The following is a 21,865-nucleotide window of genomic DNA, read 5'->3' as shown; positions in this document are numbered from 1 at the left end:
TTGGACATGACTGAGCACACAGGCACACAAATTACTTATCACACTATCATCACCCGCACAACACGTTCTCATAGCACCCTGCTCTTTCTCACCAGAGAACATATTTTAATTATAATTCCATATTGATTTGTGTGTTTATTTTTAAATGTCATCTAACCACAAGCTTTCTGAGGCTAGAGATCATACTGACTGACTTGCCAGAGTCCAGTGCCTAATCCATAGTCACTCAATAAATACTTGGTGAATGAATGAGTGAAAACAACAAATGAACAAACAAAAAAGAACAAAGGAAACAGCTACTAAAGAGAATTATAATGCAGCAAGTGTGGAGCTAATGAAGGTCAGGTTTGCTTGAAGTTTCGCACTCAGAATGCATAGAATACGATGAAAGTGCAAGTGTTAGTCGCTCAGTGGGGTCCTACTCTTTGCAACCCCATGGACTGTAGCCCACCAGGCTTCTCTGTCTGTGGGATTCTCCGGGCAAAAATACTGGAGTGGGTTGCCATTCGCTTCTCCAGGGGATCTTCCTGACCCAGGGATCAGACCCAGATCTCCCACACTGCAGCTAAATTCTTTACCACCTGAGCCACCAGGCGAGCCCAAGGTAGGTTACGTTGGGTATTCCCAATTCAGTGGGCCAAAATAGGACCACTGATGAGAAGGGTCCTGTATAAGAAGCAGGACCTCCAGGGCATTGAGTATCATGGGGCATGTCTGGGAAAGGGAATGAAAGTGGCAAAGAGAAGAGCTGGTAGAAATACACTAAATAAAACTTAGATTGAGGCCTGAATGTAAAAATGATACAACTATGTTGAACTGAGACTAGTTTAATTAGATAACTGTGTTGTGCTCAAATTAAGCCCAGGCCCAGGCCCAGGCATGGGGCACTGCCCATGCAAGGAAACCCTAGAAAGTTGGGAAAACGTGGAGCACATGTGCCTCATGTGTGAAAAGATGGGGTTTCAGTTACAGGGACCAAACCAGCTGCTTTTACTTGACACGAAAACCTTGCACCAGGATTTGGCCAGTAGCAGAAGTCCCCCACTAGAGTCTTAACCTGCTCTAATGGCTGGCTTCTAACTCACCGGGTGTGACTGAAAATCAAATGGCATGCTGACAAACTTTTTAAGAGTTGGTGAGAGGAGTTAATCCACCACAACTATTTATTAAGCACCTCCTTGGAATCTGGTACCATGTTATATATAGCGGGGAATTCAAAACACACATACTACCCTGTCCAGTGGTCTCAGGTGTACCGACTAATTGGTAAATTGAAACGAACACAGGTGAAAACAACCACAAGAGGTTTTCAATGCTGACCTGAGGCTAAGGGCACTGCATATGCTAGAGCTTAGGAGAGGAAGAATTCATGAATGGCCAAAGAAATTTGAGGTGATTCTGAGGAACTCCGGTATGGAACTGAGTGGGTTGGAAACAGCCTCTTCTGTTTTCAGGGGAAGAAGCTGGGGAGTAAGGGGAAAGGATGTGGGGAGGCTGCTTTATGCAGCTACGATTCCTAAAAGTGAAAGTAGTTCAGTCGTGTCCTACTCTGTGACCTGGAATTCTCCAGGCCAGAAAGTTGGAGTGGGTAGCCTTTCCTCTCTCCAGGAGATCTTTCCCAACCCAGGGATCAAACCCAGGCCTCCTGCATTGCAGGGGGATTCTTTACCAGCTGAGCCACAAGGGAAGCCAATTCCTGAGGCCAATGCAAAACCATGCATAAGCTGACAGCAATAAATATCTTGATGAGAGGATCCACAGAGGTGTCTGGAACTTTGGGGACCGCTGGGATTTGCGGTTGCATTTTCTGTCTCTAAATTAAAAACTCCCTGGTGACTCAAATAGTAAACAATCTGCCTGCAATGCAGGAGACCCAGGTTCCATCCCTGGGTTCAGGAAGATCCCCTGGAGAAGGGAATGGCTACCTATTCCAGTATTCTTGCCTGGAGAATCCAATGGACAGAGGAGCCTGGCAGGCTACAATCCATGGGCTCACAAAGAGTCTGACAGGACTGAGTGACTAACAGTTTCACGTTCACTTCACAAATTAAAAAGAGATTTTCAGAGCATGGGGCTATACTTTAATAATTACTTCTCAACCCTAAAAAGGGATAATTTGTATGTTTTTTTCTTCTTAAGGGGTCCAGAGGTTCAAGAAGGTTTTTTGGTGGTTTTTATTTTTAAATAACTATAATACCTGTTATGCAGCACTGCACTGCCATCTGCTGGAATTATTGAGACCACTTCCCTAAAGTTGGTGGTGCCTCCAATTACAGCTTAATTGGACAAGACCAGGCTTAGAACAAACATTAAAATTTGTTATTTCCTTCTCTTCCCTCCCTCATTTCCTACTCGCGACCCACACATTTATCCTCTTCCTCTTGCAAGTATCAAGAGGGATATACAAACATAGGGATAAAGATGCTGTGTTGTATTTTTCTGTATATATTTTTATTTCCTAGGTCACTTCTCTATTTAGAATATCAAAGTTAATATAAGTGATGATTTTAATTGGCCTAACGAGGGATTGTTGTTGTTCAGTTGCCCAGTCATGTCCGACTCTTTGCAACCTCATGAACTGCAGCGTGCCATAGGCAAAATTTAATGTGAAAAAGTGTTTTGAGCCCTCTGTGGATTTTTTTGGGAATTCAGATTGCCATCCTGGGTCCCATTTTTGGTCCCCTACTGTTGTGTTAATTGGTTTGATGTAAGTTGATAAAGGATTAAGTTAAAGTATAAGATAAAGTCTCAAACACATACCAGAAGTCGAATTTGAGAAATGGTGAAACCAAATGAATAGAGGGGTGTATTCTGTGTAATTTGGAAGCATAAAGCATCCTTGTTTTAGTGTATACAAATTATGCTGGATTTAGTGATTGAATTTATTTTTAAATGTGTAATTCCTATGAAACTGTAAGGGGCTGCTATTTATTTATTTATAGCAACAATTGCCTTCAAAGGAGAATGTATCATATAAACATTAAGGACTTTTTGTTGAACTAAGCAACTTGAATTTGGTTATGCATAAGTGGGTCTGTATATGAGGATAAGAGAAAACTGAATTGTTCTTTTTAAAGAAATCAGTTCTTATGTCAGAACAGTAGAAATAGGGAAGGAGGTAAGGCCCAGAATCAGGGCAAGAGGCAGAACTATCAAAAAATGGTTGAGAGTGTTTCCTTCTTTTCTTCTTTCTTGTTTCCCTTCAATCCATCTCTCTCTTTTCTTTCTTTCTTTTTTCCCATCTCTGTCTTTCCTTCTATGCTTTCTTCCTTTCTCTTCCTTTAAAAAAGTGATTATCTAATATTTAAATTATTAAGTTATAGATTCTCTCCTAAACTTTGTCAATAAAGGGTTTTTATACACAAATGACCCGTAAGCAGTTTTCATTTTCAGTGTTTGTTTGGTTTTTATGTTTGTTGTTTGTTTTGGTGAGATTGAGGGTAAGGTTGCTAGAGTTAAAATGGTATGGAAGAGGGAAAGGTTGTGAAGGGAGGTGAAGTGTCTCTTAAGCTAAGTTAATAATCAGTGGAATTAGGGGCTCAGAGATGCTTTCCAAAGTCCATGGCTTGGAGGTTCAAGGCAAGGTTTGCTTTCTTTTTCGAGGAGTTTATTCCAAATCGATTTTTAACATCCAACTCGTAAGACGATTGAGTCACTTAATTTCTTGGGCCATTCTCTCCAGTGGTTTCAGAGTAGTTGTTAATCCCTATCCCTTTCACAATTCCTTCCAGGGAGTTTGGAACTCTCTGTGAAAGTGTTGGGTGACCTATGACTGTAGAACGTCTGTCTTTCATGTGATTCTCTGTGGCATTGTCCTAAGTTCCTGTAAAGATTGGTCCTATCTCCCCACATCCTTCATTCCAAATTTTAGAACTATCTAGAAAATATTGTATAATATATTGTATTCTAGAACCAGACACCCAGGGTTTGAATCCTTTTCCTACCTCTTATTAGCAACGTGACCTTGGGCTTACTTAATATCTCTTAAATTTCAGTGTCTTCATATGCAAAAGGAAATAACAAAAATGTTTTATCTATAGGGATTTTGTGAACATTGTATAAGTTTAATACATGCAATGCACTTAGAACAGCATATAGTACACATTATATTCTATGTAGCTATGAGTCAGCTATGGCTATTCACATGTCATTAGAGTCTAATATGTGGCTGAACTAGCATTCTCTCCTTCCCAGGGCTTTGCTCCAGTCTGGTGGTGAGTTAGGGACATGTTTGGAGGAAACTGACCTATAGGCTCACTTCTGAACTCTGGAGTACTCATCTCTCTCTTTACCCTCAGCCCATTTTACCCTTTGACATTGGAAGCAGCTCAGATAGGCACCGCTTTTCCTGAAGGACAGGAAAGGCCAGTGTTCTCACTGTCTTCGGTGTCCAGTCCAAGAGACATCAATCCGTGCTTGTCCTTCAGAATTTACCCATGAGGCTCTTGTGTGCTCCCGTGAGATATGACTTTCCCAAAACTTACACGTCTCACCTTCATTATTCTGTTGCTTACTTGTTGGCTTAGGCCAGCATGATAGGAGATATTAAGAAGATTCTAGTTAATCACTTATAGAGGACCCCTAAGTTCAGAGCAAATAGAGGAATATATACATGGCACTTCTGCGCATGTTTCTAGTAATTAGATGTTTTTTAATTCACTTGAAGTACAACAAAATGCTTTATCAACGCATTTATCTTAGGAAATAAGACACTGCTAGAGAGGGTGGGAGTTGTTTGGGGGTGGGGTAGGTATGTGTGGCTTGATCACAGGACTAGAGGAAACTAAGGCGGAAAAGAAACCACATCTCAATGATCCAGAGAACTTTGGTTAAGAAGACAATTGCAGTGTCTCTTTTTCTGTTTTGCATATAGCGTTATTGTTACCATCTTTTTAAATTCCGTATATATGCGTTAGTATACTGTATTGGTCTTTATCTTTCTGGCTTACTTCACCCTGTATAATGGGCTCCAGTTTCATCTATCTCATTAGAACTGATTCAAATGAATTCTTTTTAATGGCTGAGTAATATTCCATTGTGTATATGTACCATAGCTTCCTTACCCATTCATCTGCTGATGGGCATCGAGGTTGCTTCCATGTCCTGGCATGGGATGGGGAGGGAGGCGGGAGGGGGGATCGGGATGGGGAACACATGTAAATCCATGGCTGATTCATGTCAATGTATGGCAAAAACCACAATATTGTAAAGTAATTAGCCTCCAACTAATAAAAATAAATGAAAAAAAAAAGACAATTGCAGGGGAACAAGAGGTCCTGGGAGAGAAGTGGGAGAGAGGAGTGGAGAGGTAAGATCCTCCCCTGGTGTGATTCTGATCGTTACTTAACTTCTGAGGAGTTGCTTGCTGTATTCATTTGCAGTATTGATATAGGTAAATAAGGTAACATATTAAAGTACCTTTTAATGAATGCAAAGCAGTTATTTTTATATGGGCCTCTACCATTACAGACATATATATTTGTACAAGCTGGCCACATGGGTAATCTGTCTTTTGATATCTAAGTCATCCCATACTCACTTTTATCATCTCCCTTTGTCACTTTGAATTTGGACTTGTCTGGTTCAAGGCTTGTAGACCTCATGGCAGTTGTGAATAAGCTGGCGATGACTTCTGCTGGGGCTGCTCAGCTCTGTTTTGGTCATTATTTTGGTCATCACAGTCATCTCTGGTATGTCAGGTACATTCACAAGCTGTAATGCCTCTGGTTATCCTATTTCTTGAAGTTGTTTGAATCACAGTTGGTTGCAGTTTCTACAATGTGAGTATAACTTCTTCCCTTGGTTCACCTTCCACACACCATTGCCCCTTACCAGGCTGCCTTCAATGATGCTGAACACAGATCTGAAGGGATAAAGAGGAATAAGAGGACCAGACTAAAACCCCAACAGAAAAAGTTTACTGGGGCCTTCATTATTGACTAGTTTGAATGACTGGTCCTTTTTGAAATACTCTACTTGCTACAGAGAAATGTATGGAGTGGGGAAGAAGGCACAACTTGAATCTATGTACTTTTGGTATTTTTGGCTGTCAGTTTCCAATCCTGATTTTCTTAATAATTCCACCCCTACCACTTGCAGTCCATATGCTTCCAGGGAAGTCAACTTTCTCTTCATTCCTGGTTTTCTGGGTCAGCTGTGTCTCATGCCTAACTAATGAACGTGGTCTCTTCCTCTTTGGCCAGGATGACTTATTTGAAAATGGTTATGTAACCCAAGATGGCCCTATCAGAACAAACCTGGCATTCTCAGATGGTTGTGGGAGGAGATGCGCACTTTTCCACTGCATAGAGACAAGAGTGTATGTGGCCCCCATATAAGGATCACAGAGGTATTTTTCTCAGAATGGAGCCAAATTTGATAACTCAGTACTGAGAAGGGAGACTGTGACTTTGTCTTGATCACACTGTTTTGAGATCAAGCCTTACTTGAAAACATGATGTACTGGTTTTTTATTAAAGACAGCTTAACCTGGGTTTTCTATTATCTGTTCTGTTATTTGCAATGGATAGCATATTATACACAAACATTTCCTCAACAATTTCTTGAAGAGATATGGATCATCTGAATTGAAGTGCTGAATCCTACTAACATAAAACACTTTCAAAAGCAAATGATCAGGGATAGGATATGAAAGGCATGCCTTAAAAAGGCGTGTGTGGACTGTTGGTGGGAATGCAAACTAGTACAGCCACTATGGAAAACAGTGTGGAGATTTCTTAAAAAACTGGAAATAGAACTGCCATATGACCCAGCAATCCCACTTCTGGGCATACACACTGAAGAAACCAGATCTGAAAGAGACACATGCACCCCAATGTTCATCGCAGCACTGTTTATAATAGCCAGGACATGGAAGCAACCTAGATGCCCATCAGCAGATGAATGGATAAGGAAGCTGTGGTACATATACACCATGGAATATTACTCAGCCGTCAAAAAGAATTCATTTGAATCAGTCCTAATGAGATGGATGAAACTGGAGCCCATTATACAGAGTGAAGTAAGCCAGAAAGATAAAGAACATTACAGCATACAAACACATATATATGGAATTTAGAAAGATGGTAACGATAACCCTATATGCAAAACAGAAAAAGAGACACAGAAATACAGAACAGACTTTTGAACTCTGTGGGAGAAGGTGAGAGTGGGATGTTTCAAAAGAACAGCATCTATACTATGTATGGTGAAACAGATCACCAGCCCAGGTGGGATGCATGAGACAAGTGCTCGGGCCTGGTGCACTGGAAAGACCCAGAGGAATCGGGTGGAGAGGGAGGTGGGAGGGGGGATCGGGATGGGGAATACGTGTAAATCTATGGCCGATTCATATCAATGTATGACAAAACCCACTGAAATGTTGTGAAGTAATTAGCCTCCAACTAATAAAAAAAAATAAATAAAATAAAAAATTAAAAAAAAAAAAGGCGTGTGGAAAAAAACTACACGTAAGTAGATAGTAAGTGAATATTATTTTGCCTAAATTAATATACATATAATCCCTAGAAAAGACAGACAAGGGATCATTCTACCAGAGTCCTAAAGCCTCATTTTAGGTATGAAGTTAAACCCAGGCAAAGAATAAGGACAATTTGGAGAGAATTCAAAATAACCATGAGGAAGAGATTTCAATATGTCTTATGAGTGTGGGTGGAAGAAAACTGCATGTTTAACTTAAAGAAGTTTCAGGGGACATATGGCAATAGTCTTCAATTACTTTAAGATATATGTAGTAAACATTTGTTTTTGGCTATTCAGCATTACTTGACTTCCAACAATAGCCATATGTATTTATTTGTCCCTTCAAATTTATCTGAAATTAGTGCAGTCCCTGGACTATTAAACTACATCAGCCACTATATTCTCATTTTTGCTTAGGTCATTTTAGCTGGGTTTTCTGATTTGCAATCAAGAGTTTTTTGGGTTTTTTTGTGTTTTTTTTGCAATCAAGAGTTTTAACTAATGCAAAATGTCACCTCTAGGAAGGCTTAGATCTTTGAGGTCCCTATAGACCAAAATGTGTAGACTACAGGCTAGATGTCTTCCGTTAAATGGAAGAAACAAATTTCAAAGAATAAGGACTATCTGAAGATGAAATTATCATTTAGGAAGATAATTCAGTATTCAAATTTTGATAGTTAATTAATAAAGGTGAAGTTTGAGGTCTTTTTTTTTAAATAAGTCTATGAAAGTATCTCTAAATACTTATAAATTTTAAGTAGGCAAGCACAATTATTGACAAAATTTAAAGCTAATTAATTTTAGATTAATAAGAGTATTTTTCATATGACTTTATACTGATTTTACACTTTTTTTTTTTTTTGATTTTACACTTTCTTAGTGTGTTATGCTTCTTATATATTTCAAAATTTTTGTATCTAGTGGATTTTAAAGTCACTTAATAGACCTAAAAGTCTAATGTTTAAATATAGAGGTTTATAGTTCTATCTTTGTTTTGATATCACAACTGTAATTTTATTGACTGTGAAGCCTCTACTTGGGAACACAGCCTTAATCATAGTATTATTCTCAACGGGAAAACTGACTTACTGCAAAATAAAACATTTGCTACAAAACAGGCCAAATACTTCTACTGATAGGTTAGGACTTCAGTCCTAAATTATTGAAATACATAAAATCATTCCTTGCCTATTCTTCCTTCCTGAATAAACAGATGAAAACAGCAAAATAAACAAGAACAACAGGGACATAAGTAAAACAAACATTAAAAACTTTAATGAGATACACTGAAGTATTTAAGTATGTCTGAATATGCATAGAAAAAATATCTGGAAGGATACATATCAGATTATTAACAGTTTACCTTGGGCATGTGGAATTGGGGTAGGGTGAAGGCAGTGCTCTTACTTTTAAATTCTGTATTTTGTGAAATTTTACAATGAGCATTTATTACTTTTATAATAATGAAAACCATAATAGAAATTTAAAAAATAAACATAGTAAGAAAAAGTAAAAAACACACACATATATACAGTAGTTTTAAGAGCTTCACTGGAGGTACAGAGAATTAAATCATATGGCACATTTTCCCACTAATACTGTGGTGGTAAATATAACTGCATACTTTTAGCAACATCTCGATTTAAAAAGTCCTCTGGGATAAGAGCCCTTAAGCAATGACTCTTCAAGGTGAAAACTAAAGCTGAAAACAGGGTTTAACTGTTTCTAGAGGATCTACAGGAAAACATGTCAATCTGAAAACTTCAGACAAAAGGAAAAGCTTCACAGAAGTAACTCTGAAACACTAACACAGCTAACCAAAGGCCAGAAATGGTGTGTATGAGAACTCTACCCAGTTCAGACCCAAAACTAAATCACTGAAATCTTGGTAATCTAGGGAAACAGGTTAGGGGCATCTATTTTACCCATTTATTATTTCTCCCAAATTTTCAATTGGTCTGCTTTTTAATCTCAATGATTTTACTCTAAAAATACTACAATTTTAATGGGAAGGAATTAAATTAATTCCATCTAATTAGCTTTAGGTTTATTCTTCCAGTTAAAACAACTAGAAAAAACTGAGACTAATGATTTTCCCATCCTTGTTTTTTTCTCATCACTATTTCTAGCTACTTGATGAACATTCTGGGAGTTAATACTTTGGATTTCTCATGAGTCCCTGAAGTTCTGTATTTGGGAAGATCTTTTCTCTCATGTTCTAATTTTTCCTCCTTTTATTGAAGTCATCAGGGATGACAAACTTTTATTATTATAAACTTTTTTCTTTCAACAAAGAGGATTCTTTAGATAACAATTAGGCTCGTGGTTAAATATCCTCATCAAAGTCAGAACATCTGTAACTTGAAGTTTCCATCTTTGCAAGCTACAAGTTAAGTGCTTAACTGATATAATTTTGCACTCCTGAAAGAGTGCTCATGACTTAGGTGTCAAAAGTTTGTGTAGGATTAAACTTATGCATAAGTAATACGGAAAATTTGACAAAACTTAATCAGAAAATTATTATAAATAGCAGAGATAAAGGATATAAAGTCATAATGACCATATGATTTTTAAAAGCTACAACAGCTGAAATTCTGCTGTTTCTCAATGGAAAATTTTTAAAAAAACAACAAAAGATTCATCATAATGCCAGGTACACAGTAACCATTCAATAAAAGTTAGGTCTAAATGAACAATGGATTAAAGCAATATACAAAAATATAAGAACCCAAAAAGGAAAGAAAAGCTTAGAACTAATTTCCTAGAGTGTGTACTTAAATGGAAAGTCGAAGCTCACAGAGAGCAGTAAGAAATTCTTCATTTTCTGGATCTATCTTTTGGGCCCTTTCATAGTACTCAGCTGCTTGCCTCTTTTCTCCCTCTAGCTTGTAAACAAACCCTAGGGCACTTAAACTCTGCAGATCTGAAGCATTGTACCCAAGTCTCTTAGTAGCCAATTTCTTCACAGCACTTGTCAGTTTAGGACGCAGAGATGACCTGTCTTTGACCTTTAAGGCTTCTAAATAATGGTGGATGGCAGTATTTTCTGATTTACGGTGAAATTCCTGAAAGCGGCCATAGTGGTAGTGGATCTGATGTTTGTGATCATCAGTTATGTTCTCCAGACGAAGAGCTTTCTGAAAAATGTCTTCAGCATTGCTATACTGGCCTCCCTCAGCATACATGTTGGCCAGGTCTGTGTAGGCAAATGCAAACATAGAGTCTCGCTCCACAGCTGCTTTGAAATGAGATATAGCCGAGGTAATCAGCTCATCAACTTTCAGTTTATCCTTTCCTTTAGGTCTGTTGCGAGTGGCCTTCTTGATTTGGATCATTTGTGCCCTATAGCAAAGTCCCATTTGGTGATGCAAGAAAGAAGAGGTTGGTGTCACCTCCAAGGCCTTTTTCAAAAGTTCTAGAGCTTTGTCCCAGGAATTTTTTCTCCTATAGAATTTGGCTGCATAACGAAGGACATAAGGTTGGGCTGATATCTGGTCCAGGATTTCTTCAATATACTTTTCCCCCTCAGCTTCTGCATGCACATCTTGAAGCTTCAGTGCGAGAAAAACCTTAATGTAGGAATTATCTGGGTTCAGGGTGACAGCTTTCCTCAGGGGGCCCAGAGAAAAGCTCTTTATAGACCCTTCTCTGTCAGAATCATCCAGCCGATACACTGTGATGGCATAGCCGATGTTAAATTCTGGATTGTCTGGTTCTGCTTCCAGAGCCTTCTCAAAAGCGGCTTTGGCCTTTTGGTAATACTTTCCTCCAAATTTCAAGAGTGCCCACCCTTTCTCACAGTCAATCTCTGGACGCTCCAACTTGTAGTTAGAAGGACTGGACAATTTCTTGCAGACGTTACCTATCTTGTCTATGTACTTCTGAGCTTCTTTAAGCTGATCCATGCAATAATAAACCCAAGCATAGTTTCCCCAAGTGACCAGACTTCGTACTTCTTCTTTGTCTGAGTGTTCTCGCTGTATAATTTCTTCTGCTTGTTTCAAGCACTCTAGAGCATCTTCATTTTGGCCCTTTAGGTGTTTCACATACGCCAATAGGTTATAAAGAGTGAGTCTGGATTTTGTGGTAAGAAATTCAAGCTGTTGCCCAATAGTATCTTCTACATCAAACAGATCAATGTCTTCCTTAAGTAAATTCCATGTGAAGTGACATTCTAACTCCAAAAGAATGGTCTTCAAGCAGTCCTTAGGAATTTCACTGTTAAAGATAAAAATACTTTTTAATTTCTGAAGAAATAAAGAAAATAATTAATTTTTAAATCTTAAATACAGTTCTTTGCTTAACAACCAATTTTACCTACTTGATTTCACAGTTAAAGCACTAGGCTTCTGTAAGTTTATACTAGTTTCCTCTGTGTATAGTTATGTTCTAGAAATATTCCATTAAATTCACAATATTTATTGGAAAACCAATTCTGGAGAGAACAGCGTTTTCTATCTTACAAGGTACCTATTTCCTTTAGGCAGCCACTAACCCACAAGGAACTCTTGTTTTTAGAGAGGGGAATTTAAATTATTTTATTTACTAGCTTTGAAAATTAAGAATAATAGATACACAGTTAATAAATAACATAAAAATTTCATTTCTGTATTATGAGTAGTGAAGGAAAAGAGAAGAAAGTGAGAAATAAGAAAAAGAAATACACTGAAGGAGACAGAGAAGCCACATGAATACATAATTTTTGCAGAGAAAGAAAGGGAACTCCACACAGAAAATAGCAGAGTCAGACGGGAACAGGTACACCAAGAGATGGGAAGAAGTATATGTTTGAGAAGTAACAAAGATTCGGAGAAAATGGGGTAAAGGCAAAAGGAGGCTTAGTAAGTTTTGATGTTAAATGCCACATCCTTCTGACCTTTAGGGTTGTGGGCAACAATAAAGGCTGTCACCTATTACTCCCCTTAATGTTCATGTCACAAATATTTGCTCAACTCCCTTTGTGAAGCACAGTGTAATTTCTTCAGGGCCTAGTTTCATCTCTGAAACCAGGAAGATGAAGAGGAAGGAGGGGCTAGGAAATATTTACTCATTACTGATAGGCTTTTATGTGCAAGATCTTCTGAATAACCCTGGAGGTGTAACTGTGAGTAAGACACAGGCCTACTTATACAGAGCTTATAAGTACACAGCCAATTACAAATCATCATTCCAATACAGTGCCATGGAAGTGACTCGGGAAAGGCACACAGTCCAGTGTTGCAGACATCTGTGGCTCTCATTTGGCCGAGCAACATCTCCCCCTCGTCCCAATCCATGTGATTTGAGACAGGCTGCCTACACTTCCTCCAGCATGTGTGAAGGCACACAATATTCCAGCCATTCCCTGGTCTCAGTGATTTATTCAGATTTATGCAATTAAAACATAATTTTGCTGAAATGGGGCTTTGCTGGAACTCTGTTTCTTCCAAAATTTTTAAGCTGGTAGAATGTAAGCTGGAGTTGTCGGTGGCCTCTTTCCAAACCCTTGGGGACAGCCTGCCTAAGAGAGACTGAAACACAGAGGAAAGCAGAGCTTAGGAGTAAAGACAGATTGCCTGTGATGCTGACTAAATTCCTGAAACCAGGTATTGCCTGGATCACCCTGTCAATCCCTGTAGTTCTACCTTTTTAAGGAAATAATCTCTCTTTTCTTAAGCCAGTTTGAACTGGATTTCTCCTATCTGAAGCTGACAAATTCCTGATTAACATACCTAATTTTGTTTGTTTTGCTTATGGTAGTGGTGAGGCAGTCAGGAAAGACTTTCTAAATCCAGTATTGGGCATAATTAAGGGTCACAAGAAATTTACAGAACAAAGCTGCTTAAGGCTTCTCTCGAAGAAGGAAATGTTCTAATTATTGGATGAACAGTGTGTGTGTATTTATTTCCCTTTCTGCTGCACACAGGACCGTTTTCCTTATATGTATGTATGAATGCATATTTGTATAAGTATTTATGAGAACTATAGTAATATTTCTATCAAGAAACATTTATTGATCACCTCATGTCATACATGCCAGGCAATATGCTAGTTGTAGTGGATATAGTAAGGAGCAAGATAGAATAAGGCCTTTTCTTCATGGTAATTCCAGTATAGGAGAGGACGGAACAATAGGGGTTGACAGAAAATAAACATGTAAACAAATCAATGGACAACATAATTCCAGATATTAAGAAGTGTTAAGAGAAAAAAACTCAAAAAAAAAAAAAAAAAAAAGAAAGAAAAAAACTCAGAGTCATGGGATTACGCGGTGGTGTACTTTAGTACACTTTTCATTCTCTCACTCTGAGAACTCTTCTAGGAGAGTACTGTGCTTACTGCTCAGAGGTGTCCGCCTCTTTGTGACTCTGTGGACTTGTAGCCCGCCAGGCTCCTCTGTCATGGGGATTCTCCAGCTAAGAATACTGGAGTGGGTTGCCATGCCCTCCTCCCAAGGGATCTTTTCAACCCAGGGATCGAACTCAGGTCTCCTGCACTGCAGGCAGATTCCTTACCATCTGAGCCCTAGGAGAGTAGAGGGCTTACTTATTCTCATAATTCTGGTCTTGGCTCAAATCTCCGCTCTTCAAAGTTGACTCCTGACCACCATAGCTTAAACTGCATCTCCACTTTGCCTGCCATCCTAAAGTCTAGTCTATCACATTTTTCTATTCTTCATGGCACTTTTATCAATATTTTCTGGGAGCTGGGGAGGAGGGGGAGCAGGCTTTGAATCAAAATGAGACTGAGGTTTTAAAATGAATTGGGCTGAGTTTTAGGAACTGGCAAGAGGCTGCCCTAATAGCCAAAAGTGGCAGAAGAGTTAGAGAACTGGATTAATTAAGAGAATTAGTAGTAGTGATCAGAAAAATAAAACCACTTCATATTTATAATCTAATAGTATACTTCATGAAATGTTTCCCAATTTTTATAAATACTAAATTTAAACATTAATAGCTTACTTAATAATATATTTAGATATTTAGTAGAAATGTTTACTTATAATATTAACTTTATATATTTTTTTCTTATTTATTCTCTTTCTTTTATCATCTGTGTATACATATAAACACATATATACAGGTCCCACATTTTAGCAATTGCAGGTTCTAGACCAGAGCTTTCCAACAGAACTTCCTGCCACGATGGAAATGTTCTTATCTGTGCTTACAGTATGGTAGCCACTAGCCACACATGACCACTGATCACTTGAAATGGTGGCTAGTACAACTATGAACTGAATTTTATATTTTATTTACTTTTAATTAATTTAAATATTACATGACTAGTGGTTATTGTATGTGACAGGACAGTTGAAGACACTGGGCCTATAGAGCTTAATGTACAAGAAAACTTTAAGCTTAACAGGTTAGACCTCTCCTTTAACTTGAAATTTTCCCCATTTTCTTCAAGGTGAAGAGCTAGATTAAACGGCAAACAGGGATATACTTGAGAAGAAAACCTTATGCATATGACCTAGGTTCACTACAGATTCAACTCAATAGTACAAATGTTACACATGTAACATATACTTCCAGAATCAGAGAGCGCAAAAAAAAAAAAACCCCAAAACATCCCCCCAAAGCATTCACTTTCCAGACTACCCAAGCCAGGAAGAGTGCCAAGCAATTTACACAAATTACATTTACTTTTATTTTTTTTACATTTACTTTTATAACATCTTATTATTTTTACAATTTTATGGATGAGGACTGGGAAATAGAGTTTAAATTACATATCCAAGGTTATATAGCTATAAAGTGGTCAAGCACAAATTCAAAGTCATTTCTGACTAATTCAAACAAAAGCTTATACCTTTTAACCAAAATGCTATATGACATCTTTCATATAAAAATTGGAGTTCTTTTTAAAGAATAATTTGCTTTAAAATACAGGCTATGTCTAATGTATGTAAAATTCACGTTGCCTGGAAAGGACTTAAAAGAAAAACATAGAGATTTTAGAGCAGCTTAAAGAGCAGGTAGAAGTTGTATAGCTGCTCATTGAAAAAGACATGCCAGACAGTTAAAGTCTCGGGATAAGAAAACAATGATTTCAGATATAAGCCCTCAATCTGAAGTCACAGCATTCTTCATTGTTGGAGTTATTTTGAGATGGAGCTCATTAGAATATGCTATGGAGTGACAGAGAGGATTGATTATTTCAAATAATAAAGGATCTGGGTAGAAATGTGTTAAAACTGATCTGAAGGAAGAATAAAAATCTTAGTTATTAAAGATATAATTATCATCATTATTAAAGTAAGGAAATTAAAATATCTTTTTTCCCCATAAACCAGTTAAAGATATAGTATATGCTGATGATCTCCCAAGGTATGTCCACTATCTCTGCTTCCTCCTGAATTCCAGACTTCTAGTTTTTTAGTTTACATCTTCAATTAGAAGTTCAGTTGGGATCTCAAGTAAATATATTCATTACAGAAATCTGGGTTCCTCAAGTCTGTCCATACCTTTAGTTTTCCTCCACCTTTTTTTGGTACCTCTTAGCCCCACAGGCCAAATAACCTAGAAGTATGTGAACCATGAACTTCCAGATGTACAAGCTGGTTTTAGAAAAGGCAGAGGAACCAGACATCAAATTGCCAACATCCGCTGGATCATCAAAAAAGAGAGTTTCAGAAAAACATCTATTTCTGCTTTATTGACTATGCCAAAGCCTTTGACTGTGTGGATCACAACAAACTGTGGAAAATTCTGAAAGAGATGGGAATACCAGACCACCTGACCAGCCTCTTGAGAAACCTGTGTGCAGGTCAGGAAGCAACAGTTAGAACTGGACATGGAACAACACACTGGTTCCAAATAGGGAAAGGAGTATGCCAAGGCTGTATATTGTCACCCTGCTGATTTAACTTATACGCAGAGTACATCATGTGAAATGCTGGGCTGGATGAAGCACAAGCTGGAATCAAGATTGCCGGGAGAAATATCAATAACCTCAGATATGCAGATGATACCACCCTTATGGCAAAAAGTGAAGAAGAACTAAAGAGCTTATTAATGAAAGTGAAAGAGGAGAGTAAAAAAATTGGCTTAAAGCTCAACATTCAGAAAACTAAGATCATGGCATCTGGTCCCATCACTTCATGGCAAATAGATGGGGAAACAGTGGAAACAGTGTCAGACTTTATTTTTTTAGGCTCCAAAATCACTGCAGATGGTGATTACAGCCATGAAATTAAAAGACGCTTACTCCTTGGAAGGAAAGTTATGACCAACCCAGATAGCATATTAAAAAGCAGAGACATTACTTTGCCAACAAAGGTCCATCTAGTCAAGGCTATGGTTTTTCCAGTGGTCATGTATGGATGTGAGAGCTGGACTGTGAAGAAAGCTGAGCGCCAAAGAATTGATGCTTTTGAACTGTGGTGTTGGAGAAGACTCTTGAGAGTCGCTTGGACTGCAAGGAGATCCAACCAGTCCATCCTAAAGGAGATCAGTCCTGGATGTTCATTGGAAGGACTGATGCTGAAGCTGAAACTCCAGTACTTTGGCCACCTCATGCGAAGAGTTGACTGATTGGAAAAGACCCTGATGCTGGGAGGGATTGGGGGCAGGAGGAGAAGGGGATGACAGAGGATGAGATGGTTGGATGGCATCACTGACTCGATGGGCATGAGTTTGAGTAAATTCTGGGAGTTGGTGATGGACAGGGAGACCTGGCATGCTGCAATTCATGGGGTCGCAGAGTCGGACACGACTGAGCGACTGAACTGAACTGAATCTCTTGATTCCTCTTCTCTCAACCCCTCATTTAATCCAATGGGAAATTCTGTTAATTCTACCACCCAAATATATCAAATCCATCCACTCCCCCCCCCCATTTCCACTGCAATTTTTCTAGTCTAAAAGACTATTACCTTTCCTTTGAACCGGGGTAACAATCTGGTCTCCCTGTTTCCACTCTTGGTCCCCATACAATATTAGTAAACTACTGAAAATGTAAACCAGGTTATGTCAGTCTTTTGGTTCAAAATCTCCCAATAGCTTTGAAACACCCTTAATCTAGCCTTTGCCACGTCTTACTAGTCCCTAAAGATGCTGGACCTGTGTACCCATCCAACCTTCTCTCCTCCTTCCTCCTCATTATCATGTTTTAGACATACTAACCTTCTTCCTATCTTGAACATATTAAGTTCAAAGACTTTCACACTTGTTTTTACTCTACTTGAGAAGCTCTGCTTTCAAATCCTTGTATGATTAGCTCCTTCCTTTAACTTGGCTCAAAAATCCCCTATCCAAGTGGCCATCTGTGGCAAAAGTATCTAAAATAACCCCCTCCATTCCTGGTCACTCTCTTAGCCCACTACACTATTTCATTTTCCTTATAGCTCTTATCACCTTCTGAATTATGTTATTTATTCATTCATTTTTGGTTATTTATGTTGATTATTTACCCATTTATTTTTGGTTGTCTATTTCCCCCATTTAAATGAGAATAGGGACTTTATTCTGGTTTGATTTTTTTCACCCATGTGTCCCCAGAATCTATGATTTCAGAGGAGCTCAATAATAAATACTTGCAGAGTGAATGAATGAGTGCAATTATATACTGATAGCTTCTGGCATTTTCAACCCAGAGGCATGAGCCTAGAATTAAAAAAAAAAGCACCTGAATTTCAGATGAGGGAATTCCTGCTAGTTCTTTCCATCCTGCTCCTGGTTCCAAACTTTCTGCCACTTCAGTCTTCCCTATCCTATTTGTTTTTCCATCCTGGCATACTGTCTGGCTCTCTGTTTAGATTTTGAAACTAGGTTCTGGACTAACGTCCTAAGGTCCTGACTGGGAAACACGGTATCTATCCCTTGGTAGTTGTTCCTTTCTCTGGTGTAAACGCACCAAAATCATAGGCAAGACATGCCACGCCCTTAACAGCCTGCTCAGACCCACAATATGGGCTTACCAGCCTCTGCCCATCCACAGAGTGAAATGAACATCTGCCTCTGCCCAAGGCGCATGAGGAGGGAGGGCTGCCCAGGGATTGTCACGTGGCTGTGAGATCTCCAGGGGACATTCAGTCAGCCATGTAAGTGCCTTGCCTACACTCTATGGGATTTATGCACAACCCGGCACTATGACAAATTTTACTTTTTCAACTCTACTTACTTTTTAAACTTTGTTTCTGGGAAACTGGCAGAGAGAGGCTATTGTGTCTGAAGAGGCAACATTTATCTTTAGGCAATTTTGTGTGTGTGGTGGGGAGTTGTTTTATTGTGTTTGTTTTTTTGACAGGAAGGAGCAGTCTTTCATTTTCCTTGGTAGACAGTGCCCAGTGGGGTTCACCCCTCTTCATCCCATCCACCAGACACTCGCAGGGCACCACCCGCCTTTTCCTCTCTATACCTCCCACGTCCCTCCTTTCTTACAAAGGGTAGAAGTAAGGCATTTATTAAACATTTTTAAACATAACAAAAGTCACCATCTGCAAATATATGAGCTGGGCATTAAGCAACAACCGTTTCCACAGTCCTAAGAGATGGATGCTATTACTTTTTACAGACAAGAAACAGCTTCACCGAGTTGAAGAAACTTTGCTTTGGGTCACCCAACTAGTAGGTGGTCCGAGTCAGGATTTAGAACAAAAGACTGTAAGGCCTGCAGGAGCCCACTATCTGAACCTCCTCAGGCCTCAGCTTCCTAAATGCAGACCGCTCACCATCCACGTGCGAAGTAGGGGACCAGATGAAAAGGGGTCAGCCAAGGACCCCCACCACAGGCCAATCTCGGAAATGGAGAAAGAAAGCTCCACAAAACGGGGATGGGGTGGAGCCGGAACAATCTGTCCACGGTACAAAGGAGGGGGAGAAGTCAGACCCAAGTATCAAAAAGGCAAAATGGCAGAAGCGGAAGCGTGTGACGCGGGGGCTGCGGCCTGCGGGGACCTGTACCGCAGAAGCTCCCGCACCGGCCCGGGGGCGGCGGCGACCGAAGCCGCAGGGAAGTGACAAGTCCCCGGGGCGCGTCGCCCTCCCCCCTCCCGCCCCTCCGTCCCCCGACTCGGCCCGAGAGTCCGACTGCGGATGCTGGGACTTGCCGGAAGGGTCCACTCTGCCACCCTCCCCGGCAGGCCCACCTTCAGCCGCCCCGGACCCTGACCGGGCTCCCAGGAGGGGAGCGTCCCCAAAGCCGACGCCCGGCGGCCGGGCTCTGGGGCTCGGCCCTTCCCAGGGCCGCAGCGCTGCCCTGCAAACGGAACCCGAGAGAAAGGCGTGTAAAACAAAGGCCACAGGGAATTGGGGAGGAGAGTCGGGGAGAGGCCCTTACCTCATGGTGGCTGGGCTCTGCTGCAGTTCCGGGAGGTGCAGGTCCCTTCGGGCTTTCTCCTCAGCCCTCCGCTCCTTTGCGGCTGAGCGGCGGCGCGCGTGCGTGTGCGTGGGCGCGCGGGCGAGGTGACCGCAGCGCTAGGTCCGCGCGCGAGGGCGGACGTCTTTGTTAAAGGGCGGACAGGGGCGGGAAAGGCCAACGGGAAAGTGAATCTGATCCCCGACTAGGCGGAGTCCAGCTCCGGGAAACAGAAACTTCTGGAAGAGCTGAGTGGGGGGGCCCCCCCGGCCGGGCTGAGGAACCGCTGTGAGAGGTTTGCGCAGCGCGGGGACGTTCCGGGTGGAATTTGCAGCTGGGCCTTGAGACTTTGGTCTTGGCTGCTCAGCTGCCTTTTTGAGTCCACGTGCCTTAGCTCTTTGCGGGGTGGTTGTTATTTGTTGGATTTTTTTTTTTTTTTTCCCCTTAGCTAAGGTGACTGGAGACATTTCAGCGTTATTTTTGTTGGGTGGCACCGACGCTGTTTATAGCTTTGTGCATCCTAGGCTAAAACTCAAGTTTTTTTGTTTTTTTTTTTAATGAAATTAATTTATTATTTTACTTTACAATATTGTATTGGTTTTTCCATACACTGACTTGAATCCTCCATGGGTGTACATGTGTTCCCCATCCTGAATCCCCCTCCCACCTCTCTCCCCATCCCATCCCTCTGGGTCATCCCAGTGCACCAGCCCTGAGCACCCTGTCTCATGCATCGAACCTGGACTGGCTATTCGTTTCACATAGGATAATTTACATATAAAACTCAAGTCTTGAGTCAACAAACACAAGTGCAATGCCATGCACTTGTACCATGATTTTCACTGGGTAAACCTAGAGAAATTTGGGGGCCAAAACGTATATATATTCAAAATTTTGGTAGCTATTCCAGGTTCGCTTTGCAAAGAGGGTTTTACATCCCACCCACAATTCTATGAAAATTCCCTTCCCTTCCGTGCCCTTGACAACTGAGCTTCCTTTAATAAGGTCCCATAATAATATAATAATAATCCTATAATAAGGTCCCATCTTTATGATGGGGTTGGCTTCCCCTGGTAGCTTAGATGGTAAAGAATCTGCCTTCAATACAGGAGACCTGGGTTCGATTCCTGGGTAGGGAGGATCCCCAGGTGAAGGGAATGGCAACTCAGCCCAGTATTCTTGCCTGGAGAATCCCCATGGACAGAGGAGCCTGGCGGGCTATAGTCCATGGGCTCACCAAGAGTTGGCCATGACTGAGCCACTAACACACACACACGCAAAGATGGTGTGGTTTGGAACCTAAGCAGAAAATATGGAACTCCCATACACTGCCCCCTTCAAATTCAGTCATTTGCTCTTTCAACACGTTTTATTAAACAGCTGCTAAGAGCTAGACATTGTTCAAGGCCCTGTCAATATAGCAAGGAATAAAATAGACAAGGGACAAGCCCTCCCCCCTCCTCCCCCCACACACTATCTTCTGCATTTTGTTCCTGATTATGCACAGGGTGGAGATAATTCTCAAACTTTGAGAAAAAGTGTTCATCATCACAGAGTTTAAAAGGCACAAGTTTATCACTTTTATGCCTTGGCAAAATGCCATGCTAGTCACTTTGTTTTTCAAATGAATGGACAACAATGTACAGTTTTTTCTATGTGTCCATTAGTTTAAATAATGCTGACTTTGGCTTTGCAAGAAAAGGGGGCTTATATCTAAAGCCAGTTCTTGCTCCCTCAGAATTAAGTTAAACATGGCTAACTAACAGTGTAGGTCCAGAACTGTAGTTAGTTGTGCGTTTGTGATTTTGTTACACTTGTTTGGAGTTAATTTCTAGTGTGAGAAGTGAAGGTAAAGAACAAATATAATATTTTATGTCAGATTGTGCTATGGAGAAAAAGCAGAGAGAGGGTTGGTGTTTTGCTGTTATAAATATATTGGGGAGGAAAGGTTTGGGGTGGGGGAAGAAGTGAGCACTGTGGATATGGGGTCAGGGAAGAGCCTTCCAGCCTGGGGGAACAGTAACTGCAAAGGCCTAGAGATGGAAGCAAACTTGGCATGCACAGATGGTGTGGTTGGAGTGGAGAAGGCAGGGAAGAAGTC

At 40.3% G+C, this 21,865-nt stretch overlaps 1 protein-coding gene across 1 annotated transcript; it reads right to left on the bottom strand.

Moving 5' to 3' along the window:
- Positions 1-8,735: 8,735 nt before the first annotated feature.
- IFIT5 (interferon induced protein with tetratricopeptide repeats 5) lies at positions 8,736-20,067 on the bottom strand. Its single transcript, XM_043925772.1, has 2 exons — positions 19,747-20,067; positions 8,736-11,700 (listed from the first exon to the last, which is right to left on the bottom strand). Exons 1-2 carry the CDS (start codon positions 19,749-19,751, stop codon positions 10,257-10,259), a joined length of 1,449 nt encoding a protein of 482 aa, XP_043781707.1. The 5' UTR covers positions 19,752-20,067; the 3' UTR covers positions 8,736-10,256.
- Positions 20,068-21,865: the final 1,798 nt, after the last annotated feature.

This window comes from Cervus elaphus, chromosome 15 (assembly GCF_910594005.1).
Source record: "Cervus elaphus chromosome 15, mCerEla1.1, whole genome shotgun sequence".
Classification (NCBI taxonomy): Eukaryota; Metazoa; Chordata; class Mammalia; order Artiodactyla; family Cervidae; genus Cervus; species Cervus elaphus.
The sequence above is the reverse complement of the archived record's forward strand: the minus strand, read 5'-3'. Positions and strand labels throughout refer to the sequence as shown.